Source organism: Eutrigla gurnardus (genome assembly GCF_963514095.1).
Source record: "Eutrigla gurnardus genome assembly, chromosome: 3".
Classification (NCBI taxonomy): Eukaryota; Metazoa; Chordata; class Actinopteri; order Perciformes; family Triglidae; genus Eutrigla; species Eutrigla gurnardus.
In genome coordinates, this window is record NC_139917.1 from 18,631,512 (window position 1) to 18,658,261 (window position 26,750).

The 26,750-nt window shown below is 44.9% G+C and overlaps 3 protein-coding genes across 4 annotated transcripts in view; 1 reads left to right on the forward strand and 2 right to left on the reverse strand.

Annotated features, from left to right (window-relative positions):
* Positions 1 to 8,868: 8,868 nt before the first annotated feature.
* Positions 8,869 to 20,558, reverse strand: cep170ab (centrosomal protein 170Ab). Of its 2 annotated transcripts, none has more exons than XM_084003864.1 (19): positions 20,449 to 20,558; positions 18,929 to 19,075; positions 18,716 to 18,805; positions 18,140 to 18,221; positions 17,930 to 17,985; positions 17,366 to 17,528; positions 17,017 to 17,154; positions 16,431 to 16,883; positions 15,919 to 16,289; positions 15,693 to 15,821; positions 15,456 to 15,588; positions 13,896 to 15,362; positions 13,376 to 13,619; positions 12,767 to 12,875; positions 12,514 to 12,675; positions 12,157 to 12,245; positions 11,705 to 11,798; positions 10,669 to 10,720; positions 8,869 to 10,578 (listed from the first exon to the last, which is right to left on the reverse strand). In XM_084003864.1, exons 2-19 carry the CDS (start codon positions 19,031 to 19,033, stop codon positions 10,337 to 10,339), a joined length of 4,179 nt encoding a protein of 1,392 aa, XP_083859990.1. In that variant the 5' UTR covers positions 19,034 to 19,075; positions 20,449 to 20,558; the 3' UTR covers positions 8,869 to 10,336. The 2 variants fall into 2 exon arrangements, with proteins under 2 accessions (XP_083859990.1, XP_083859991.1); XM_084003865.1 differs by having other exon boundaries at positions 18,929 to 19,072; positions 20,449 to 20,471.
* Positions 20,559 to 22,095: 1,537 nt separating this feature from the next.
* rps15a (ribosomal protein S15a) overlaps positions 22,096 to 26,750 on the reverse strand; it is a 395,439-nt gene continuing 390,784 nt past the window's right edge. The window contains exon 6 of the mRNA XM_084004087.1: positions 22,096 to 22,105. The gene's annotated coding sequence lies outside the window, so the exon portion shown is untranslated. The remainder of the gene's footprint in view (positions 22,106 to 26,750) is intronic.
* LOC311009623 (B-cell lymphoma/leukemia 11A-like) overlaps positions 22,675 to 26,750 on the forward strand; it is a 34,504-nt gene continuing 30,428 nt past the window's right edge. Inside the window, exons 1-2 of the mRNA XM_084003919.1 lie at positions 22,675 to 23,263; positions 25,838 to 26,236. Coding sequence (XP_083860045.1) covers positions 23,209 to 23,263; positions 25,838 to 26,236 — 454 coding nt within the window. The 5' untranslated portion in view covers positions 22,675 to 23,208. The remainder of the gene's footprint in view (positions 23,264 to 25,837; positions 26,237 to 26,750) is intronic.

Here is a 26,750-nt window from a genome sequence, read left to right on the forward strand (position 1 = left end):
CTAAACTCATCTGACAGAATACAGTTGGATTTGGTTTAGAGGGGAGTGGTGCTGAAATATGCCCCCGTGTGTGACAGCTGCTGCAAAACTCTCAAATGACTGAACTCATTAGGTGAGACTTACGCACATAAACAGTTCTCCCCAGGGAAGACAAAATCATTTAAATCAGCCCTATAGCTGCAATTAATGCCTTCAACTGATGACATTGATGTCAGCAGTACTGTCCACTTTAATCCCCACTGTGTTTAAACCGTAACGCACCAGATACCAAAGCACTCACTCATGTTTCACTTCCACTGTGTGTTGCTTCCAGTTTCTTTGCCCATTTTATTCACCCAAACCCTTTTCTCACAGATGAATATAGCATCGCCTATAATAGCAGAAAACAACATATGCTGCTGTCTGCAGGCAAGCTGCTGCTGTGTTGATGAGTCCAGCAGCGTACAGGGAGTAAAGGGAGGTCCTGATGGGAGACGAGAGAGAAACGAGGGAAGGATAGAAGGAAGGTGGAGGAGTTTACTGGTTTAATGGACACATTTACAGATTACTGGATTGACTGCTCTGAGATTTGATATATTTCCCTTGGAAATAATGGAATAAAATATATTAAACAAATTATTTTGTGTCTATATTTAATGTTATTATTCCAGTAGTGCATGAAGCTATAAAATGAAGCTTTCTCTTAAAATGTTTATCCTTGATTGATGGACCTACCTAACATCCAGTTGTAAATGTGATTTGTCAGTTTAATTCTACACGTTGTTTATTGTAAAGACTCGTGGAGCCCTGTGTACGATTCCAGAGAGTTATTGGTAGCAACAAGGAACAAAGTCATAGCAGTGACACCTGCTCTGTTTGTCTGGTGCGGGTGCCCTCTGCATGTCACCCCCGTGTCTGTGAGCGAAAGAGAGAGAGAGAGAGCAGGAGACAGAGGGGTCAGAAATGTTTGGACCACTTCCCAGGAGAGGTCAATGTTCCCAAAGCTGCATCCACAGGGTCAAACACGTTCAAACAGGATGGGTATTTTACCGTTCCCGTCACCACCATGAGCCCAGACCAGCTGAGACGAACCACGGGGCTAGCTGAGCAACATCATGAGCGAGATCCCGGGTTTAACAGCAGCGGTCACGCTAAGAAACTGTTGACATAAACAATTTACCAACTGCACAGTCACCACCATGACGCAACGTTGAATACCAAGGCGTGAAATGCCTACCAGTCCATTTTTTCTTTCTGTGATGCTGATCAGCTGTAAGCTCCCTTTTTTTCTGTACACTTTTCAGGAGAGCAGTTCAGAGGTCGCAGCAGCTTTCACAATTTATTTCTATTCCCTCCTGACTCTCTGTACAGAGCATCATTATCTGATAATGTGCAGAACAGTTCGCCAAACACAAGAGACCAATTATAAATAGTCCTCATCTTTATGAGCCAAAAGGCAAGAAACGTCCAAGACACACAAATGAGCAAATTAGCCTCAACCAGGTAAAGGTAGTGAACGCATGGTACTGAAAGAACTGGTTTCCATACTTTGCCATTTTAGTCATTTTTAATTACGTTGGTTAAACCCATCAAAAACACACCCCTCTGAGTGCCATTGAAGGACGCCTCAATATAGGTATTTCACCTTCACACCAAACGGCCAACAGCAGGTATCCAGGTGTGCACAGGATGTGTTCTTTTTTTATATAGTCAGGGTGATATGTGCTGAGTGAAAGCTGACTGGGCGCAATGCCACGGGAGATGCACCTCATGCCAAAGAGACTGTGGATGGGCTGGGATGAGAAATGTGTGAGGTTGTCTTGTTCAGAAAGCTCCTTCAGAGCACTGGAGCTACTAGCTCAGCCTCCGCAAACCGCAACCCACGCCAAGTACACCTTACTCTATTCGGAAGCAGCTACGATTTGAGTGCATTAACCATAAACATAATCACACAAGTTGATTCTGTTCACTGCAACTTTAATAAAAAAAAAATTGCATTTACCGGTATATGGTTTTGAAAAATAGAAAAAGTGTCCTTCACTGCATGTTTGTCAGCAATTTCTCGCAATTTTGATATACAGATCCAAATTGCGAAATAACATTTTTTAAATGTTTTTATATTGAACAATATATTAAATTTGCTCATATGCAGGTTTATAAACAAATGGATAAATAATGTATATTGTAGTCTACCTGGGCTTGCTGAGGCTGCCTGCCTGTCTCTCGGACAGCACTCACACTTCCACCCTCTACACAGTGAGCGCTATCCATCTGAGAATAACTAATTTCATGTCCATGCCAGTTATTATCACCAAATGTAGCCAGACAGGTTGAGCAAGACCCCGATGCAAAGCATAAAAACCCCCAAAAAACAATGTATTCCATTTTAATTAATAATTTGGGTATTGATTCACATGGTGTGGCAGTATGGGATTTGGGCCATGCTCTGCCTTAATTGGTGCCTCAGCTGACTTACGCTGGGGGCGCTGTCTTTAAAAGTGGGTGGTTGTGCGCCGAGTTCCCTCTTGTCTGGGAGCCGCCGGGTGCCCCGCCTTTCCTGCACACCTGGTCGCCTCACCTAGTCGCCTCGCAGCTGGGTCGCTCCGCCTGGGTATGTTGCAGTCGCTGCGCGGCTCGTTGGCGCTTTTCCTGAAATTCAGCAATCCTCCTTAAAATTGTCTGTTGTCCCTCATACAGTTCTGTTCCTGGATCTTTCCTCTCGCTTGTTGGAGTGAGTTGGGACGTTATTGAGTGTTCCTCCCGTTAACGGCTCCCGTGTGCTGGGTAATCAGCTGTGATAACGATCAGCTGTTCGGCCACGTTAGTAGGCCTAATCGTCCCGCCGTAGCGCCTCTCTTCCTCGCCTTTGTGATGTTCATTCAACACCTATGTAAACGTGACGCTGTTAAAGTTGCCAACATAGTTATCGATGCTAATGTGCTTTTGTTTATGGCAGGGTTAAAAGGTGCTTGGTCGTTTGTGCGCTGTTTGGTGTTTCACTGCGTCAACTCTGCGTCCCTACTGCGCATGTCTCCAGATCTTAAAATATGTATGGACTGATTTCTTAAAGGGAATTTCTTTTGTTTGATGATTTTGTTTTTCTCTCGCTTTTGCTTTGCTTGGTTTTGTTTTGCTCTGCGTGTTCATTTGGACTTGACTATTTTGCTTGATATTTTTTATTTTAAATTTTTTTGCATGTTGCTTGGGTTTTATTAATTTTGCTTAAAGGAAAACACCACCGCATTTCCATACTGAACTATGTTCTGCTCTGATCTTAGACGAGGTGATACATACCTCCCTCTCCTCTGTGCGTGCACTCAATGGCTCTTGAGCGCACTCCGCGCGGCGCTAATTTGCTAGCATGTAGCTTGTCCTTAGGATCCAAAGGGGGGTGAAGTTAGAAGCGACCAAGCACTTCCACGTTGTCCCCATTTAAATACGGTTACGTGAGTAGTTACACGACCCAAGTTTGGTTACACAAAATGAAACATGCCAATTTTTCTAAGCGGATAACAAGGATAACTATATAGTATGGCGGAATAACAACTGGAAGCACTTCGACGTCGGCGCAGTAATATCATCACTCCGCTCCCCCTCTTACTTCCGTCAATAGAACCTACGTGAGCTGCACGCCGTCGCCTGCACTACCTGTAGTAGTTTGTGCACAGTTGAGGAAGCATCAGGTTGTAGTAAGATAGTTTGTGAACAATCAAACATCATGGTTATAACGTGCATCGTACAGGGTTGTGAAAACAAGCAGAAGGTATATAGTCCCGTCATGTTTTGAGTGATGATATTACTGCGCCGACGTCGAAGTGCTTCCAGTTGTTATTCCGCCATACTATATAGTTATCCTTGTTATCCGCTTAGAAAAATTGGCATGTTTCATTTTGTGTAACCAAACTTGGGTCGTGTAACTACTCACGTAACCGTATTTAAATAGGGACAACGTGGAAGTGCTTGGTCGCTTCTAACTTCACCCCCCTTTGGATCCTAAGGAATATACAGGGACAAGCTACATGCTAGCAAATTAGCGCTGCGCGGAGTGCACGCAAGAGCCATTGAGTGCACGCACAGAGGAGAGGGAGGTATGTATCACCTCGTCTAAGATCAGAGCAGAACATAGTTCAGTATGGAAATGCGGTGGTGTTTTCCTTTAATGTTGTGCTACTTTGCATGTTAACCTGAATTCGAATATTTTTGCTTTCTTTGACGCTTTGGGTTGCTTAGCATGTTTGTTTGGGTTTGATGATTACATTGTTTTTTTTGTTAAATCTTATCAGCATAATATTTTTGCTCGACAGTTTTCGTTGTTTTGCATTCGTTTGGTTTTGTCAAGTTATGTGTGTTTAATTGATTCAACCCTCATTTCAAACCAAATTAGTTAATTGCTTTCTTTGGGGTGGGATTGTTTTAAGAGTGAATGTGTTGAAATATCCACATTGTGTGCGTGTGTGTGTGAAAATTATTTTTAAAATAAAGTATTGATTTTGTACGCTGGATCCAGTCTCAAGCCTTCATTAGTATAACAAACTTGTGTGCTTTAACTTCGCAAGGAGTAACATTACAGGTGAAATTCCTGGGGTGGCTTTGTGGCAACTGTTAATTTCTAGTACACTTTTTCACTAGGTATTGGTCAAATTGTGATTATAAATTCTTTAAAGTAATCGACTAAATTATTAGACTTTATTAATATCCTTCCTCAAGAGGATGCCACAATGGCAACAGTCAAAGCTTCATCCTTAGTTAGTATACGTGACACAACAGAATTATCAACATGACATTTATCAAAAATCCCATTGTGTGAGTCAATCCTATAGTCGTCGTTTTTTTTCCATCTTACACATCAAATATTAAATATATAAACCTCCCTCTTTCAATGAAAGCTATGTTTTAAATACTCTTAGAATTAACAGTAAAACTAAAACATAGTTTGACAGATTATTTCATCATCTCCAGCAACGAGGAGTTAACGAGGAGCCAAATTAGAACATTACCATTTTCAGAAACATGGTGAATATTAGGATCTTACACTTAAAACATCAAATACATTTCCCTGCAGACACTTAATATCCAATGCTCTAAATTGGTTTGTTGCTAACAAAAATAGCAAAATAGATCTGAGAAGCAAAGGTTAGCTTACCTCGGCATGTGAAGTTGACTTCCGGTTACTTTTAGAAACTGCACTGCAAAACGTCTGGTTCATTTTCATAACTGCACTGCAAAACGTCTGGTTCATTTTCATAACTGCACTGCAAAACTTCCGGTTACTTTTTCGCAACAGCACCAAACCGAATTATTTATCTGTAACCGCGATTTTTGCAGACACACAATTTCTTTTAAATATTGTTAAAATACAGGCTTCTAAAGAACATGCTTTAAAGTGTAAGTTTGGCGGAAATTGAAAATAAAGCTATTTTCTGGATGAAAATATATCAACTAAGCCGTGGAGGAAGTAATTTTCGCTCATCACGCAGTTCAGAGCTAGCACGGGCGGAAGCTAGAGTCCAAAATCGCAAACAGTGGGTTAGCATGGGGCCAACAGCCACACGCTTTCAAAATCGCATTTTTAAACCACTAACATTGCTCAAAACAGCGCCAAACCTCGTCAGCAGCTTGCTCTGGGTGTCTACACATAAAACGAAGCACCAACAACTCAGTTCATGAACCCGAAGTTTATAACAGAAGACAGTTAAGAACACTCACCAATTCTACCCCTGCCAGCTCCTCGCGAAGGATAGTCCGTAAGTGTCGATTACCGAACGCAATGCAAAAGTGAAAGTGAAACTGAAGATTTCGCCCAGAATAAAACGAGTATACTTTTAAATTAGTGGCAGTTTGGCCAAATATAAGTTAATAACGGTGGGTAAAAACGTCGGGATAGTTTGTATACACTTCCAATCAGTTCAAGACAGCAGCCTTATCTGAAGCACATACATGTCACGCGAGATCTCACACGGGAACACGAGAGCTGCGTTCGGTAATCGACACTTACGGACTATCCTTCGCAAGGAGCTGGCAGGGGTAGAATTGGTGAGTGGACAAAAAAATATACATAAGAATTTTAGAGATCTTCTATCCTACTGAAGATTGTAGGATTCTTGGTGTCTTTTTGTGTGTGTAATGGTTGTGTAGCAGCAGTGGTAATCAATTCTCATTGGAGGTATCAGAGCTCAATTGCACAGTTCCAGAGCTGAGGCTGATACACCACAGGCATGCACAATGAATGGGTTTCCAGTGGATGAAACCAATGCCTCTCCTGGGCCCACGGGATGCCATGTTGCATATTGCACTGTGGGGCTGCTGAATACATTCCTATGAATATACTTGTACACACTTTAGATACTTCAACAAGCATTTATTGATGCGTGCCCCTTTTCAATTCCCAAGTATTTAACTCCAGCTCTTCCCCTTGCAAAAGGCATATTTACAAAATCACTCTATGATGTTTGAGAGCTTAGGCCAGTTATCAGTTATCCCACCTGTTCCATCTTTATATTCTAAAAAGATGGAAGTGGAGTAGCCCTGCTGTTGGACAGCACAAGCTACTTTTATTTGGGACACACAAAGTAGGGACACTGGGGAAGCTCCTCTTGCCCCCTCGACCTTGGATCATCTGACAGTTCCATTGATGACCTGTGTGCTGCTGTCTAGTGGGTTAAAGGCAGTCTGACACACACACACACACACACACACACACACACACACACACACACACACACACACACACACACACACACACACACACAGAGAGAGAGAGACATGCTGTCACTCCCTTCTCCCCACTTTTCTTTGCTATCTATCATTTAGTAGCTGAATCAGCCACTATGGGTCTCTGTGCGAAACTACAGTGTGTCTGTCTGTGGCCATGGCACCAATGTGTCCTCACACTCCCACAGACTTGGTGGGGAGAGTGTGTGTGTGTGTGTGTATCCAGTATTGAAGGGGATTACAATGGGCTTCTGAGTTGCAATAGGAGCTGCTGCACTGGACCAGGCAAAAAGAAGTAGACAGTGAAGGAGAGTAATCTGATTGAGAAAAGTGTAAGTAGACTAAGAGGCATGAAGACACGCACACACACACACAGAAATAATCGAATTTCTCCCATTTGGGTCTCACATACAGAATACTGATACGGGCAGGACGTCCTGAAGCACCGTAGCCTCACCTTAAGAAACCTTTTGCACACAGGTCCAGAGAGACACCATCTGCCTGCTACCATAAAAGGGGCGCTCACACACAAACGAGGTGACTGAAGATTTGTTTTCCGAACCAGCACAATTGGGGTACATTATGGGTACAAAAACATGCTGGTGCAAGAGAAATTGACTTTGCACTGATCTAATTCAAAAAGCAAACCTCCTGTGGGCACTGTGTCAATACTGGCAGAGCTACTGTACATAGTATTTTAGAATCAATAACTCACTCCTTATGGAGCATTTACTCCATAACTGTCAATTAATATAAATGCAATAATGTGACATCTTGATAAATGCACACTTTTTTTTATTTTTTACAGAAACCAGATGTAACCTGTAAGTGAGCTTTGGAGGTGCTGGTAGGCAGATTTAGTTACCGTTGGACAGAGCCAGGCTAGCCGCTTCCTGTCTTTAAGCTAAACTAAGCAAACTGCTGTGGGTGAGGGGTCTTTTGTCATTCTCTGCAAAAAAATAAAATAAAATAAGCATATGCTTTTCAACACTAAATGTAAATCAGGCATTTCATTTGATGGACCAAGTAATTGTTTGTGACATCAACATATAGTGGATGCAACTTGCTGACGAAGCATTTTTTTGTTCTCCTCCCCAGTGCCCATACGTTTTAATGGTGCATCAATGAGGAGGTGCAGAATATGTAAATACTTCCAGTGTCCTTCACACACACACAGCACAGAATCATACATCTTATTCGCTCTGGGGCCGCATGGTGCTAAATCATCCAATGACAGTTCAAATTACACTGAATAGTGCATAAGGGCACGTGCTGTGCATCACCTGGCACACATCCTATAATGATATAAATGTTTAATTTGTCTACATGAGCAAATAAACACATCATTGTTATTCCAAGGTGGTCCGAAACTGACAACCAAGAAAAAGCTGCAGTGATATGAATATTTCATTGATATGCAATAAATGCATGCAGGGTGAGTGCCGCAGTGAACCTACAGGGAACCTGCTGAACTTACTCGAACTAAGTGGTAACAATTCAGCCAAACTGCACCCTCTTAGGCGGACACCTGCAGATGTGCACCAGCAGCCGCGGTGTTGAGTGTGGCTCACAAGGGAGAAAAGCCTGACACAGCTTTACGGATTAAGGAAGTAGAGCAGAATATCTAGAGACGTACAATTAGTAGTGCAGGGGCTCTGGCAGTGGGGCCTCTAAAACCTCATTTGTTGTACGTACTTGCCTCTGCAAAGACTGGGAGAGGCCAGATAGGGAGGGGAGGGGGGGAGATTGGGCTTCTTGTGGAGGAAGGATCTGGGAGGTTGTAGCTTTGGAAGCCAAATGAGGATTCTGGGGTGATGAAGAAGTAGAAACTTAAATGGAGTAGTCAGCTTTTTAATACAGAGCTAGATAAATCAAGTTTGATCTCATAGATACAATTTGACCTTTTAAGTCTGTTAATTATGTACAAGATCTGTGATTTCAAGACTTTTACTCTACAATAAGTTATTGTCTACTTGGGGACAGTGGCAATATGTAATAGTGAAATTGTTAGCAAACATTTGCTTTTTTTTTATTGATTTTGATTAATAAATATATATATATATATATATATATATATATAAAAATAAAATTAGTCCAGGTTTAAAGCCACCTAAAAGGACGTGTAAGCATTGCTAACATTAGCGGAATCGTGTGAGGAAAAGACCAAACAAAAAGAGCTCCTGATTATCATGCATTTTATTGGAAATGAGACAAACAATACACAGGTATTGCAAGGTCAACATGGAACCTAACTTCATTACAAAGGAAAACGTCATACAAAACATCCAAACGAAAATTCTTAAAAAAAAAAAAACAGAATCAAAGACAAAGTATAGTTGGTGCTGAGCACAAAATGCAATCGTCGATCTTTATTCAAGTCGTTTTGGCTAAAATGTTTTCGACAGTTCTGATCAGGTTACATTCACGTGTAAACATTGGTATGAGGCAAGACACTGTAAAACCTACAGCCGTTACACTGTCCATCCTTCCAGTGCATATTTAACAATAAATGCAGCTGCACGACTTGGAGGTAGTACCACCCCCCCATCCCCCTCCCATCAATGCTGGTTCAAACACAGCATTTTGTTTGTGATCAGGATATAATTTGATCTCCTGCTCATGCTGGCTTTGAGCCTGCGTTGCTTTTGGTCGAGGATGTTAACGTACGGGGCAAATCATGTCCTTAACAGATGAATATGAACATATATCAGCTTTGTAATGTGCAAAACAAATGTCACCTCCACCTCACCATCTCCTATAGCAACTCTCATCTCCAACTGCAATGATTGTTTGGTCCAGGGCACTTGTGACTTAATACATTTGGAAGAGGAAAACCTTTCTGGGGGGGCTACATTAGATTTGATACTTTCTATATATCAAACACTATCTTTGATACGTTGCTTTAAAAGACATCGCCACAGGGAATAAAGGCATGGATGGGAGTTTTTAATTGAATAAACATTTACACTGGTACATACTGTACATACCCAGTTCTTTTCTTAGAAAAAAAAGCAACATGGCCTTTTTCTGAAGGAAAATCATTACTGAGGCAGGCTTGGGGATTGCAATTGCAACAGGCCAACAATATATTTATTTGTATACATTATTCTAGTGCAGAATAGAGGAACACTTTTCTTATACAACTCTACTGAGACCTTTTTGACACATTGGCACCTTTCTAGTTTGGGTTTCTGCATTGGCCTTAAGTCAGCTGATAGTTCAAACAAAAGGCTTGTAATAAAAACAAAAAATGTATATATATGCAGGAATTTGGGACGTTTATCTTAAACATGAAACCCTCTCATCTTCTGGTGAAATGTTTTAAAGATAACGGTTAATAAAAATGAGCTGCAACACAAAAACACAGATTACTGTAGATTATGTCATAGCTTCTTATTAAGCCCACCAGTTGATACTGTTATGTATTCACAATGTATATCGAACAAGAGCTGCTTTTTGGTAGCGTTGCACTTTTACAAAGTCCCATCATGAGTCAATTTGATTGACATCGAACAGGCACCGCTCTCCTTCCTCTTTCCTCCGTCTCAAACCAAAAAAAATCAAAGTCAAATCAAAATCTTCCAACCTCACTCCTTCGGGCTATGTCCAACATAACGGATGCATTCTGAATGATGTCCTTGGTGTATCAGTTCTGGGCTCTAGGTCTCTGTCGTGGCCCCGGGTCTTGTTCTGCCACCCCTGCATGGTCTGGAGGTCCGCAGGATTCAGTGGCTCGTCCTTCAGGCCTCGAGGGCGTCCCGGAGGAAGCTTCAGCTCCCGGGTGCAACACTGAGGCCCCCTGCTGATTCTTCTGAGTCAGAGGGCTGGTCAGGCCCAGAATGGACAGGGCATCCAGGGTGCCGTCTGGGTCCACCATCAGGTCGATCACTTTCAACAACAACATTAGAAATTAGTATTTCACCATTAACACAGCTCCAAACAATACACAAAAAAGTAAAGTAAGCATGACATCAATACCGAGCAGTTGTCTCTCCACTCGCCTCAGGTCTTGAATAATGGTTGAAATCTCCTGTTCAGACAACACAAATAAAACATTTAAAGCGATGTGATTTAATGAGCGGTCAAACACCAAATGAATCAACTGAGTTTATCTCCTCGTTGCCTCGTATGCTCAGTAATGCTTTACGAGCCCGGTGACTGGTGGTGGGCCGACATATCGCTTCAGGGTTCACATGAGGCCAGCTTGGTTTAAGGCAGGATTTATGCCCCTGCCCCTGAGAGAGGCAGAACATTTTGCACCTGCAGATCGTAAGTCTTTTTTTCTTTTTCTCCTCTCCATCAAAACAACCACATTCGTTGCACTCTGCTCCCCAAAAATGCAACTAGCAAGTTGGTCTAAATGGTGTGTGCGTGACTGTACGTGTCTTTGATTTCATACCCCAGACAGCTGTAATACTGTCAGCACTCACTATGATTGCTTCAGTAAGTAATCAGATATTGTCTGGTTTTGTACGAATACAGAGAATAGGGGAAGGATTGGTCTTAAACCGAATGGTATTAATTTCCCTTTGAAAAGCTAATGCATTACTGGCATAAACAAATTCTCAGGCAAAATAACTCGCCTTTCAGACGCTGTCATTCTGCATTCATTCATGCCAAACTAATCCCAAAAAGCAAACACTATGCTGATTGGACTGATGACTGTATCAAAATGCCTCTCAATTAACAGGCACAAAGCCCTACTTTACACCTATATTTTATTTTAAAAGTTACACCGGCCATCTTTAAGCACATTACGTGCAAATATATAATAAAGTAGTTCTTTATATGCATGTAATAAATCTTTCTTTATGTCTAGCAGTTCATACCACGTAATCATTCAGGCATGACTTAAACTGTGGTTTTCGTGCTTAAGGAAGGATATTGAGCCTTTACCGAAATCCTCACCACACATTCTGGAACAACAACAATAAAAGAGTTAACGGCCACTGTGAGGCTGTACTTGTGGTGGAGCTGGATGCAACCGACTATGAGAAGAGGGCGGGCCCATCACCTTATTGGAGCTCTTGAGCAGTAGGGAGTCGTGCTCTGCCTGCAGCTTGTTCTCAATCTCTTCCCATTTTCGCTCTTTATCCTTGAAGAGGATCCTTGAAGCCAAGCATACAAAAATAATGAAAGTAAAAAAACATGTTAATTATACTTCTTGACAGAACTATTAGAAGAATGAGAAAAAGCCTTTGCGTGTGACGGTGAGTGTGAGATGTAGCTGGCTGTCAGTGTGAACCTCTGTGATGTGCCACTCAAATTGCGTTGCTTGACCTAGTTCCGACATCAAACCCAGACAGGAATATTAACACCCGATATAATAGGTTTCTATTTTAACAGTTTCAATCCGGCATTGGTTCGTTTCTCAGCGGGATATGCAATACATTGACACCAGATTACAATAACAGAACATTCCTTCATGCATCCGCTTCCTATTTAGTGACACAACATGACGCTCACCTGATTTTGCTGGATGTTTTGTCAACAGACTGACGGATCCTCGTTGACAGCTGAGTAACAGATGCTAGTAGTAAACTGTCTAGTGCCGCCTGAGGAAATGAAACACATCACTTTTATTTAACACTGACTTACAATGAATGCAGGAGGTGTGGATAGGGAGCAACCTTTTAAATACTATTGCCTAATGGAGCTTGATTATAACTATGACTATCTATGCATTTACATAGACAGTTAGCATGTAGGGAGCTCCCTCTAGTGGCTGGCTGTGGTCCAGACATCAACATTTTCTCCTCATACTTGCAATAGAGTGCCTATATCTTTAGAGAACGTTGCTCAATATTAAAACCGGTGACTCACATCATCTCTATTCCACGTCTGCCGGCGGATGGAGCGGGAGCTCTGTCCACCAGGGCCTCTGGGTCGAAGCTCCACAGAACGCCCATTGGTTCCCAGGACGGCGCTTTGCTCGGCAGGAGGATTGCTCGGGTCCAAGCTGTCATCAAATACACGCTCCTCCGTCTGAGTAGCAGCAAATGAATACAACTCTTGATATTTTTGCTGTTATCTAATCTGGCAGATAGAAATGGTAATTTAGTAAGTTGATGATTACCACAGGTCCAGGGTCAGTGGCTGCCGGGCTGACTGAGTCGATCTCTCCAGCAACATCATGAATTTCTCTGGCAAGCATGGCTAGGTCTTTGGCAAGGTCTTGGCTAATCCTGATGAATGAATACACATAGTATATCACCATCGGATATGTCAAACCTATTGTTTTATTTGGTGATATTTTAATGATTTCCTTCTGTTATTTCTGCCATTACTGTTACTACTGCTCTGATTACAGGCACCCTTTATGTCATATGGATTTACTATATTCTAATTATTATGTGATACACATCTATTGCTTCTGTTACTCTCCCTGAGGTCTATTCCTTTTTTTCCCTGTTCAAGGTTATATAAGGGAGTTTTTCCTTATCTGTTGTACATATTGTAAAGCCCTCTGAGGCAAAATTGTAATTTCTGATTTAGGGCTATATAAATAATTTAATTTGTTTTCATACTTCATAGACAAACACATAACCATCAAAAACACACCACAGCCCAAAAATAAAGCAAGTAATGACACAAATAACATATCTATACTTACATAAGCCTGAACATTGTTTTCATGACTCATCACTATTCTCAAACTGCACTGGTGTACCTCTCACCCACGTACCTGGCTATTTCCTCGCTGTGTGCGGTCCAGTCCCTCATGTACTCGTCCTGTTCCCTGGAGTTCTGCCTCAGGCCGGATAGGGCTGCAGGATTAGGAGTTGCTGGGGCCGAACCTCCTAGCTGGGCTACCCGAGTGGAAGGGAACGGCCGAGCTTGGCCCTGCTTGGCTATGTGGCGGTTTGAGCCATACTCGTCCTCTGAGGTGGAGGCATACTCCACGGGAACGCGCCGCCACCGCGTGCTCGCTAATATTCGGGAAGAAGAGAAGCTAAGTTTAGATGCTTCAGATGTGCTGTGTCATTCAGGTTGGGTGGGTAGCCCAAAACAAAACAAAAAGATGGTAAAAACTATTCACTACAATCAACTCCTTTCACATTAAACTGGAAATAATGGTTTGAACCATTTAGATAAAAAACATTAATTAGCGTAGCTTCAAGGAATAATTTGTTTTGAGTGAATATATATGATAAATTTCCAATAGGCATGAAAGCAAAAGGTTAACTGTGGGAAGGTCTACTTACACGCAGGTGTGACTTGTCCACTGGAGGAGGTGCCTTTATTCTTGTCGGGCAGCTTGGAGGCACTGTTAGCCCGAGCTCTGGGTCCAGACACTGAGGTTCCAGTGGACCCTCTCAGTCCTTGTCTCATGGCAAAATCACCTGCAACGCTCCGGGCCCCCACACCTCTACTCCTCGTCACGGTGGCCTCTGAGTCGCTCTGGGCCGACGGGGAGCCGTACCTCGGCCTCCTCGGTTGTGCCAGAGCCTCTATCCTGGACATTCCCCTTCTTGCCATCCCTGTCCTCGATGTGGAACTGGTGGTGGAGGCCTCAGAGGCTACAGACATTCGGTCGAGGTCAGCGGGTTCGGTGTCTGAGGAGTCCCCCAGTCGGGCTCGCCTCAGCAGGGATGCCCTGGTGGGCCTGGGCTTGGGAGCATTTGTGGTTTTACTGGCCGCAGAAGAGGCAAGGGCCTGGGTGACTTTAGCTCGACTAGACTTGGTGCTTGCCCCCACTGTTGTGCTGCCGGTCTGGGCTCTCGCATGTGAGCTCCGAGATGCCTGTGTAGAGGTGGGCTGGGAGTCGGAGAGCAGTGAGTTGGAATTGACGTCATCATCGGTGAGGTCCAGGGAAGTCCAGGGCTGCGGAGGGCCGGATGCCCTGTTCTTGACCCTCCTGTCCTGGGTCTCTCGGCCCCCGGCTGGGCCTTTGCCGGAGGAGCACACTACTGTTCTCTCCTTCTGCTGTCCTGCAAGAGTCCGCCGTTTCTGGATGACTTTTCTCGCTCCCTCAGCCTGGCTTACTGTGCTGGTGGTGTCCACGTCTGACTCTGGTGACATGGAGCCTTCGATGGAATGGCTCGGTGGATCACCATGGTCCGACACAGTTGTCTCTAAAAAGGCTGCCACAGCTTCGGAGTCCTTCTGCAGTGTGGCGCCGTCGACGGCCGTCTCCCGACTCTGACTCCTGCTGCCCGGCGGCCCGTCGATACGAGGTCTGAGCTCTACGGGCACGTTGGAGCTCGGTTTCTCCACGGTGAAACTCTCCTGCCTGAACAATGGCTTCCCACTACTTTCCCTCGCCTTCTCTTCTTCTTTTTTCCTCCTCCGTGCCTCCTCCATCCTTTTCTCCCCGCTGGTCAGTGGACGAGGGGGGAGCTTGGCCAACACACCCGACTGGCCCGATCTCCCGCCAGCACTGTCCTGCGACTTGGCTGGCGAGGAGCGACTGGGGCTACCGCCGTGACTGCCCACACCTCCCGTGCCGTGACCGGGCCGAGTCTTTCCCCTGGCCTTCTTCTCCTCCTGGCTCTCCTTCTCCTGCAGCTCTGTGTCCTGTTTCTCCCCCATATCTGCACGCAGGCCTGCGCCTGGGGTCCTCCTTCCGAGGGCGAGCTCCTCACCCGGCAGCTGGGGCAGGGCTCTCCTCTTACGCTCCGTGTAACCGGATGAGGTAAAGGAGGCTGAGTGGCTGGACTCACTTATTTCAGCTGAAAAGGAGAGAAAAATCGATTATTAGTAGGGTATTACATATCAATGGTAGGTGGTATGCGACCTAAATGTTTCAGATTTTACATCGGTACCTCTGTCCTCTGTGACCATGATGTGACTCTCCCCTCCTGATCCCTCAGGGTCTGTCCTAATGTGACTGGCAGCCAGAGTAGCCCACTGTGAGACCCAGCGAGGACCACCCACCATCAGCTCCTCAGGCAGTACCTGGACAAAGACAGTATGAAGGACACAAGACAACAAATGATTGTAAATTATAGCGTTTAGATCCCTTACGGGCTTGAATATTAAAGCATTCAGGGTTTTTGCACCTCCGTCTCCACGCGTCCAGACTTTCCTCTGTCTGCCGTAGCAGACCTCTGGGTGGTGAGCCTCTCTCTGGGGTCGGCACTCGCCAGCCTGGACACACAGACGGCCTCCTGCTCGCCCACGCCAAACACCTGAAACAAGCATACCCACACGTGTGTGAAAATGATTCGTGATATAGTCAGAAGCCAACTATTTATAGAAAACAAGCTTTACTATAAGTTTCCCCACCTTGTCAATCATCTTCCTAGCCTCCTCCTCCTCGTGATCTCCATTCTCCAGCTCAATGGTATAGGTCCCTCTGTCGCTATAATCATCCCCTTGGTGATAGCACTCATCGCGGCCGCTTGGCTGATGTGGCGGCGAGCCGCGTCGCCTCTCCACGAATCCACCTACCACTTTGGAAGTAGAAGACTTCCGACGGCGAGCGGGACTGTCCTCCTCCGCGAAGAGCCCCTCTGGCACGTTGGCGCGACCCTCTCGGATCTTCATCCCCGCGCCGCCCCAAAGCCCCCACGAGCGCTCCTCCATCGCTGCGGCCCTGCGCTGCTCTCCAAGAGCATTCTCTGAGTCACTCTGGGTGCCATCCTCATGTTTACTGCCTGGCATGAGAGAGTAGAAGGTAATGGGTGAGAATGTAGGCTAATGAAGAAGACACGGATGGTTAAAGAGAGGCTTTAGCTACAACTGATGTACACAAGCAAGAAATACACACATCTGCACAAATGGCTGCACAAACGCACCTTTCAGACTCTTCAGCTGTACAGGCACATCGCTCTTCACACTTTCCCCATCTTCCTCTGCAACTGTGTCTTTCAGAGCCAACGGCAGCTCGTTCTGGGCCAGCCAGTCGGCAACTTTGACCTCGGCAGCTACCATGGCTGTCTGAAGTGGACTCAGCTCCTCCCCGGCAGGCCTTTTTGGCCGCGGCCTGGTCTCCGATACGACCTTCGCCACCCGATCTTTGGTGGCCACTTTAGCTAACGCGGCGGGGTCAAACTCAATGGTGAAGGAGGCGTGGCCATGGATGGCATCTGCTGCAGAAGACTCACCAGCCTCTGGTTCTCGTGAGGGGGCTTCACCGCTCGCGTTACCAGCTGAGGTAGTATCCTTGGTTGGGATCTCAAAATAGCTGGGCTCCTGATTGGAAGCTGTTTGCAGGGCGGACTTTGGGACCTCTGCACTTTTCTTGGCGTCTGTCACAATTAAAGAAAACACATGCACTTAGCACAACAACGTCTGGAAATAGCAATATATTCATCCAGACTGACTATATTTGAAGTTATTTAAAATAGAGGGATTTTAAGAAGGATTTTGCAGTGTTGACACCTGTTTCAGCTTTCTCCCGCTTCCGATCCGAGCCCTTCTCTTCAGGCCTCCCAGGCTGCTGGCCATCATGGTCTCCATCTCCCCACCAGGCAGGCTGGCCATAGAGGGGTGTGACTTTGTGCAACGCTGCTGCGTCTCCTGGCAAACACAACCTGTCAGTTAGTCTTACATGGGAACACAGCTGCATTTATCACAGCTAAGACATTTGAAACATATTTTAGCATTTAAAAGGGCGATATAAACATGTACTTTTTTCGGGTCCAACACAAGATGAGCTCTTAAAATTGCTATTGTTGTGAGACCAAGATACCAACATTTGGACAAAGACATGCAACTCGGACATCCTCACCTGTCGTCTTATCCTCCACCCTGCCGGCCTGGGGGGGTTTGGCTGCGGCCCCTTCACATACCGGTGCCGCCGCTGCCTCAGAGGGTTTCGCCTCAGATTTACACGGCTCCACCACTGGAAGTTTCTTCTGGTTCAGCTGCAGCTGGCTGCTGTACTTCTCATGCTGACATACGGGACGTGCAGGGAGAGTTCAGAGAGATGGAGGAAATACATGCTGTTAAATCTCTAGAAGGGCATTTTAGAAAACATTCATGTCTCCAGACATTTTCTTTCTCAGCACATCATTGAGAGGACATTCTGAATATTACTGCAGGACTTTCATCTTCCCCATCATGATGAAATCCTATCCCTTCTACAGCCACCTGGCCAGTTTGCTGTGATGAAACAGCAGATTCATCAATTTTGTATAGTATTAGTATTTTGCTCTATTCAGCAGAAATCTTTCCTCTCTTTGACTATAAATATATATATATATATTTTTTACACACTAATGAAATAATACAAGGTCTTTCAGCAGACATATCTACTCCATCCGTTGACACATGGACATGCATAAGGTCTAACCTTGAGGGCCTCCTCTGGAATATGCAGCTCTCCTCGAACCACAGTGAACAGGTTGGTATGTGAGGCAGGTTAAGGTAGAAGACGATGAGCTCTTTGCAGGGGGTGAAAAACGTGCACTGATAGCCTTGTGTATTATGCAGCAGGCAGAGTGCAGTGACCTTGTGTTGCATTAGACAGGTTTGACAGATACACCAGATCACATTCAAAGGATATCGTATCCAAACCTCAATTTGTCTTCAATTTGCAGTGTGACGTAGATTTGCTCCTGAATTCTGACATCGTTGACAAATGTCTGCAAACAAAAACAGACAGTTATTCATAAAAACAGCGTTTTTTTTTTTTATCAGATAGAGGATAGCTTAGTACTTGACCAGAGGTTCTCAAAGTGGGGTCCAGGGACCCCTGGGGGTCCGTAACTATAGCCAGGGGGTCCGGAAAATCATTTTCTATAAATTATAAAATATTGAGTTGTATCATTAAATAATGCATATCTACAGATGGGGACCATTTGCAGCACTAAAACAAGCATATTGTGTCCATTACTCCCACCCAGGTTAACTTTGGGCCAATAGAAACTGATATGGTTGTGACACATCACGTCAATCTGTCAATCACACATCACTCCTGCTGCTGACCCTGTAAGGGGTCCCTGCCCCCCCAAACATTGAGAACCCCTGCAGTCGACACATGACAAAGACAGATAAAGATTCTGGTTAGATTACACTCTGTCTCAGAGACTGATTCTCTTTCAAGTACATTTATATATTATATTAGCAGAGAACTCACCCCATTTAAGCTGCCCAGATCCTTCACTTTATGTTCGTCTGTATTCGGCTCATAGTTGATGACGGCGTGCTGCTTGTCCACACTGCGCGACTTTAAAACACACACACACGCACAAAAAAATCCAGTAAATTGATGTAATCCAGGCTAATCTCAGCAATCCGGATGACAATCCAGAGACAGCTCGGAGGCGTGCGCCTGCAGGAGCTCGCTTACCTGCAGCATCAGCTCACAGTCGTCCCTCCCCACGAAGATCATCTCCCTGGGGAGGCGATGACGCGTCCCCCCGCCGCTCACCAGGAACCAGGAAGTCAGACTCATCTCTGCCTCGCGAGCTCACCTTTGACCCTTTAATGCATCCTGCTGGATAACAGGAACAACATTATCCGTCCGGCTATCTATGAGGCTGTTCATGAGTCACGCTTTGATCAATAGAAAGAGAACTTCTTTAGAGTGTCTGAATGAGGCACGCCACTTTATGCCATGACGTGAGGGAAAAAAAAAAACATCTGAGTGTGTGTCATATGTGCAGTCGCTATTTCAGGTATCACTCGAGGACACATGCCTGTTAACAACACACACACACACACACACGCTGAGGAGTTAAGACACTGTACAAAGAGTAGGAAGTGAGGATGGTGGGGTAAATTAGGAGAAAGACTGCTCATTTAACTGGATGCTGTGCAGAACCACAGAGATGACTGGCGCCCTTAATGATCGCATGCAGGCAGGGCAGGAAGGGAAGGAAGGGAAGGATGATGTTTTTCTCTGCCTCCAGAGACGCTCTCATATGATTCCCAGGCAGCTGTCAGACCACTCGCGCACGTGAACCAGCACAACAGCCCCTTTCACTGCCCCCCCCCCCCTCTCTGTCTGCAGGAGCATCATCAGCAACACACAGGGCGCTGCTGAATCACGCTCTGGAGAAGCCACGGGTGAATTAAATGGGATTTAATTACGCACGCGTCGTCATATCTGGGGCTTCTTTTCGTGCATCAACTCCCAAATGGGAGCTGACAGGACCCTCTCTCTCTCTCTCTCTCCCCATGGAGGAATGGACGGGTTAACCCTTTCAGTGGGTGGCCCAGATTCCCCTTCTTCTTTTTAGACGCTTGACCACACACACACACGCGCACACACACACACACACACACACACACACACACACACACACACACACGCACACACGCACGGCTCCATCCACTCTCTTCAATCATGGATCTCTATCATGAGTGCTTCCGATGGGTTCTGGTCGCTCCGTGACCGAGCCTGTACAGTTAGGCCGTGTCTCGGCCGGGCGTTTTTTTTTATCGCATCTCCCCTTATCATAAACCTGATGTCATACAAAGACATTATGGTGTAAATAAATGCAGGCCACGCAGCTTACGGCGGGTCTGCCCTGCATGCTTATGACCGACTTGTATTCTGAAGCGTATTCCTTAATGCTCAGGATGTCCCTCTTCATCGCCGCGCGCTCTTTAAACCCAATAGAGGCTAATTTAGACACATAGGATAACAGGTATCACGTGTTATTGCAAATCGGGTTATGGAGGCTATTTGCTGTTGTGCGGCCAAGTCCCCCCCCCCCTCCGTTATGGACGACAAGACGTGCGTGGTTTGTCGCACAAACACACAGCGATGCTCATTTCACCGTCGTCTCCATCCTCGGCACCGACAGCCTAACGGGATCGGCCCGCTATGTTAACAACAAACAGCGGAACGTAGATGACACTCACCGACACTCTACGGACAGTCAGCATCCGACATGGAGCCGAGAGGAGAATGAACAACGGCTCTGCTGCTCCCGCAAGCCCCGCCGCCCAGCCCAGCTCCTTCCACGTCGCCGCGTCTTGGCCCCACGGTGGCGCTATGCGCTCATACAGGAAGAGCGGCGGCGCGGTTACGTAATAGTGACAGCAAAGCGTCAGTGGGCCCATGTTAGTTGGTGGATTTTGGGGAAGCAATGTATAAAGGTAGACATTATTGTAGAGGCGATATTTATAATAGGGTTGTTGGCATGGCAACGTGACAAGCAGGTGGTCCAGCCCTTAAAAAAGTAGCAGCATTAGTGATGTAGGCTAAGTGGCTTGTTGGTTGTTAATAAAACTAATACAACAGGCAATATAATTCTGTGAAAATCTGAAGCCTTCAGAATAAAAATATCACAAATGATCGGTATATAATCAGAATGTATGTGCTGTATTGGAGTCAATCTTTAGTTTAAACACTAGATGGCGCCAAAGTATTGCGTTGTGATGTGGGAGAAGGCTTGGACGCGGTTGTTGATCCTGATGAATTATGAGGCGTTCATTGCACCGTCAAAAATGACTGAAACTCACACTTTTCGAATAATAATAATAATAATAATAATCAAATAAAAAAAACACTTCTTATTAATTTTGGACTACCACCATTTAACAGGTATATTTCTGAATATGAAACGAGTTTGTATCCCGACTGTTGTTTATGAGTCCTCATCTGCATTACATTAGAGATGGAGCTTTTTTATAGCCATAAAGCTCAAACTCCATCTGTTAAAACTTGATGAAATGCTGGCGATATGAAAACAGGTATTAACAATAAAAAAAGATCAGTTTAGGCCTGTTGGGGTTATGTTTGACATTTATATAATTTTTCTAATTATAACAATGAGGCCCAGGTGACTCGTGCTTACCGTCGTCTACTGTACGACATTCATTGTTTTAGCTAAATACCCCTTTGTGGTTCCATTACACAACAGTTATTATTAGCCCATGATTTAAAGTGCAGCCACACTTCATTGATGCATTCAGTTCTTCAGTGGCGTCCCTGAAGGATGAAAACATTTACTTGTTGTTTTTTTGTTTTTTTCTTGTGCATTTATGAAAGATAAACATGCTTTGCAGCTCCAACCTAGCATCCAAAACAGCGGGAGAATTACAGCTATGTAAACAAAATGTTGCAATAATTTTTCCATAATTGGTTTACTCTTTTGACTCCCCGTTTCAAATGTCACATTAATTGCCTGGTTGCATTTGATTTTTACTGCTTGTACTCCTGTACACTATAGGCTATAAAAAAATCACAATAAGGCTATAAAAAACTCAACAGCAACGCTAAATCATTTGCAAGGGCTATATATTCCATATGTCCATAATATTACAGTCCAGTCACTATCAGCAGAGTGTCTCCTAATGCCTCCACATGGCTTTGAGAATATTTGAGATTTATTTTTAGTAATAATTCTCCTGTTATAGCCTTCTTTGTTAAGAAATGTATCTGCGTATCGTCAACCTGTCAGATAAAAACATTAAAATAAGCTGAGAAAACAAATCTCGGTGACTTGTTTGCAGAGATAACTGATTTAACGCTGTTAAATATCATCAAATCAGCGTATGTTGCAGCCTTTACATCAATTGACATTAGATTATACATCTAGGATCAAATCTGTTTAAGTATCCTATATTTCCCCTTATTTTTCGTTGTTATCAGCCCGAATATTAGACTATAATGTTAATTTGATCTTCTCATCCCACTCTTGCATTCATGCCACATGTGTTAGCACGTCCATTGTGGACAAAACCCAAAGCAGGGAGATCCACTTTGTAGTCTACACATAGCAGCAAACAGCCACAGACAGTTTAGAACACTGTTATAGCACTTCGTTAACAGTACAGAAAGCTTTAATCTAATTATACAAAAAAAGGGTAATCATGGGAATAAAAACATGTTATAATGAAATGAAACCCACATTTGTTTTAAAAAGGGGGATATACCCTGAATTTACATAATCACTTAATATTCACATGAGCATAAAACTGTTATAAATATGAATGAAGCAGTAAAGCTGGGTTTATCCTTCACCACATCCCTGCTTTATTACTGCTGTTTGCTTCATGCGCTCTCTGCTGCTCCTCCACTTCCTCGGATAACTCAACTCCTCTCTCTCTCTCTCTCTCTCTCTCTCTCTCTCTCTCTCTCTCTCTCTCCCTCTCCCTCTCTCTCTCTCTCTTAGCCCAGCCCCCTTGATCCCCTCTGTCCATTGGTGTCTTCGGGACCTCTCTTCTGTGTTTTCCCTCCTCCTTCCATAGGTAGTCCATAATGAGTGTCCATTGGTTTTTATTACGGCTTGTCCCCCTCCCACTGGCCGGCTTCGCCCTGCCCATGTTTTCTATGTCTCAGTCCGTCCGTCTCCTGACGTTCAAGTTCGCTGGAACGTCACGTCCGCACTTGAACTTGCAGCTCAGGGGGGTATCGGCGTACCCCCATCACTCTCTCTTTGCGAAAAAAGTCATGAAGAGGTCCGCACAGCCCGTAGCGCGCAACGCATCACCCTCTGTATGATTTGCAGTTCTTTTTTTTCTCTCCCCACCCCCCTTCCCCTTTTTTCTTTTTTTTTTCTTTCTTTTTCTTATTTGGATGTCAGACGCATCAATGAAGATATTTCATTTGGATTCTACCTTGTAGAGACGGATTTCCCGATGTGAACTCAGCTGAGAAGCCGCCACTGAACCAACATGTCTCGCCGCAAGCAAGGCAAACCCCAGCACTTGAGCAAACGGGAGTTTTCGCGTAAGTGGATGTTAATCGCATTTCGACTTAATTCAGCTGTTTAGCCCTCTCAGCGAGCCACCTCTTGTGCCTTTTCCCCCCCTCTTGTGTGCGGGGTAACTTCCCCGGGGGGGGAGTTTGAATAGGTAGGAGACGCTGCGCGGACACACCGCTGTCCTAAGTGAGGTTACTTTTCCTTTTTTAAGCGTCCGAAACTACAGGTTATTTTAAATTCCCTCTGGAAGTTTCTTAACAACGTGACAGAAAGCTCCAACTTGCGTTGCTTTACCGTGTTGTATAACGCAGCCCACACCAGGTTTCGCCATTAAAGGGCATGCATGGGCTTTATGGCCGGAGACCTTTGCCTATATGAAGCTGCTGCTGCTGCCAGAAGTTTCCAGGTGAAGCGCGTGAAGCCATTTCTACCACAACGTCCCTCTTCCTCGTCGCTCGGTCTCCGTATTCACACGTTTTCGGCCGGTTTCCACACGGGGAAGTGGTGTTTACATGCCCACTCCGTCCGCAGCGCACAAACCTCGTGTGCGTTATAGACACAGATATATACTTTCTGTTTCGCATATCGCCTCCGAGCCGCTGGTTTTTTTTCTCTCCCCGTCGACACCACGCTGTTAATGCGCAGCATGTTATCGAAGCTCCGCGACGCTGTTTTACAACTACGGGAGAGGAAGGCAGGGGAAGTGGCTGTTTGTACGCGCGCGTGCGATCACATTGCAGGACATTGATTGAGATGGTGTGATGGGATTTTCACGCAGGAGAACCGTTTCCCACCGTTAGGCTGATAACAACAGAAACAGCTGTGTTAATAATAATGCAGAGATGTCTCCAAATATGTCTAAGTTCTAAGTGGAGATCACAAGTTTTTTTAATTTGTAGTTCATTATTTCTGTGGTAGATGTTCCCATTCTGCTGAAAACCAATTATGCTCTCTCGCATCATCATGTATGCCTTCATTCGAGGGGTAATTGTCAAAGGCTTTGCCATTGGGGGGCGCAATATGATTGTAGTCCCTTCGTCCACTAATGAACTTGAACTTGATCCACTTTATCCCTGTGCTGTTTGACCAAGCCCATGTAGAAAGCCCTACATGCATTTCTTTTTAGCTCAAATTAAGTGTTTGTATATTTGATGCTCCCTGTTCTGCTCATATAAGGGAGGAAAGAAGGGGAAATATTCAGGATTTTTAACAAAGAATACAGACATAAAGTTATGGACGCTTTTGCATGAAGAAAATTAGAAAAATAGACATGTAAAAAAATGTTTTTGCACTTGGAAGAGGTTTCAATTAGCCTATATCATTAATTGTTTTCATCTCTGACCCAGATCTTTTGAGTTCAGATACATTTTGTGTGGCATCATCATTCAGTTTTTATGTATTTGAACATCAAAATACGTTCAAAATCAAATGGTGAGCTGTCATGTAGCAAAAAGAAGACTTAATAACATATTTATACAGGCGTAGGAAATGTACCTGACACATTTTGTCTATTTCTTTTTTTTTTTTACTCCATTTGAACATGAAAAAAAAAAAATATCCCCTGAAATGGAATTATTGATCCACTCTAATATCAGGGAGCCATAAAAATTTTAAATGGCAAACGAGGAGGCCTAGTGATCTTCCTGATAGTGAAACAGACGGTCCTCCTGCCTTGCAGTGGGGAAACACCGGCCTCGACTACTTGAAATTCTGCCGCAGTCAGATGTCTAAGAAAAGGATTATATTTTAGTTTTCAAAGTTATTCACATCACTCTTGCGTGGCATCAAAATGAAGATTATTTGGTTTGAAGAAAAATCTTTCCACCTAACCCAGCCTCACACACCCCGCCTATGTCCATGGCATAAGCTGGTTAAGATAAGCTCCAGTAAAATAGGGGCAAATTCCCTCATCTTTAATGCAGTCGAACATACAGGTAACAGGGCCTATCTTGCATAGTCCCTCACCACCTCCTCGTCTGACCCGACACGGAATTAAAGGTTGAACCGGCGGCAAGAATTCATCACATCTTATCTCAACATCCCAGTCGGGGCGCCCAATGTCGTTTACCGTGTGGCTAGATTACTTCCTTTAAAATGCTCTCTCCCTCTCCTCTCCCTCTCCTCTCCCTCCCTCTCTCTCTCTCTCTGCTGGTACTTCAGGGACCTACTCCACATCCAACCCCTCAATGTCTAACCTTGGTTCACGAGATCCCAGCACTTTTAACGAAATGGGGTCCAATCATCTTGAACTCAAATTAGAATCTATTTTTTGATTCTCAGAGGTGTTAGGTTCATTAAAAAGTGAGATTGGCAGCACAATAAAGAGGGTCAAGCAACTTAATCGTTTGGCTGCTGCCTGCAAGCTGAACATGTCAGTCCTTATCGAAGCAGTCTGCGTGCTCTTTCTGTCTCTCTTTCTAAAATATCTCTCATACACATTTGACAACTTGGCCTTATTCCTATAAACGTCTTTGCACGTCGGAGGAATGAAACGCTCACTGATTTTCTGATGCCTCTCCTCACATGTTTGTTTACCAGCTCTGCAGAATCACAACCTCTCGCTGAACTCACAATCCTCTTTTCTTGTCCGCCCCGTGCAGCTGAGCCCCTGTCGGGCGTTTTACCGGAAGAAGACTCCCAGGACTCCCCCAGGCTGGGAGTGGCTCAGGGCGAGCCCCTAAAAGGGGACCAGGACCTGCTGCTGCTGACCTGTGGCCAGTGCCACTCCCGCTTCCCCCTGGCGGACATCCTGCTGTTCATTGAACACAAGCGGAGGCAGTGCCACGGGAGCCTCTGTATGGACAAACCGCTGGACAGGCCGCCGTCCTCGCCGCTCGCATCGCCCCTCTCCACGTCCTCCTCGCACTCGCGGACCCACCATCAGCACCCACGGCGGGCGTGTCGCCCGGTGGAGGTGGCCGTTCAGGTGTCCCCGCGGGATGAGGATTGTTTATCTGCACCCTTGCAAGGAATAATCCCCAAGCAGGAGAATATCACAGGTAAACACAATGGGAGCTTAAAATGGCTGCCGTAACACGAGCATAACAAACGAGTGGGGGAAAAAAACAACACGTCCTTAAGGTGTAAAGGTGTGGAAGCGGGTCGCCGGTCCCCTCGAGGTTCATAGAGAGTTTATTTCAGGAGGGAACACATGCTTTTCTCAGATTCTCTTTGTTTTGTTGTTTTTTTGGTAGTCGGGGTGCATCTAATCTGCATAACCCGAGTGTGAAATCTCCGCCGCTGCATTTAGGAGCTGTGAATCTCCCTCGGCTGCGCCACGAACACATACGGAGACCGACGCCGAGGCTGAAAACGATGAGAAACGTTCGCAGATAGTGAAAAAGACACACACAGACAGAGACAAAGAAACAGATGATGAAAGAGAGAGGGAGAGATAAAAAAGATGGGTTTCTTTTTGGTTTGTTGCTGCATCACAGATGTGCTCGGATCCTGTGGCCTCCACATTCCCTCTCATGTGGTGGTGAGAGATGCGTCTCTATCCCTCCCTGGCTT

Bases quoted from the DNA above. Each gene is read 5' to 3' on its own strand.
- cep170ab (XM_084003864.1), bottom strand. From the start codon at position 19,033: ATGAGTCTGACTTCCTGGTTCCTGGTGAGCGGCGGGGGGACGCGTCAT. The intron at 15,589-15,692 runs GTGCAAAAACCC...GTCTTTGTCCAG, and splicing joins CTGGACGCGTGGAGACGGAG to GTACTGCCTGAGGAGCTGAT. The intron at 12,876-13,375 runs GTACGTGGGTGA...TTCATTCATCAG, and splicing joins CACAGCGAGGAAATAGCCAG to GATTAGCCAAGACCTTGCCA.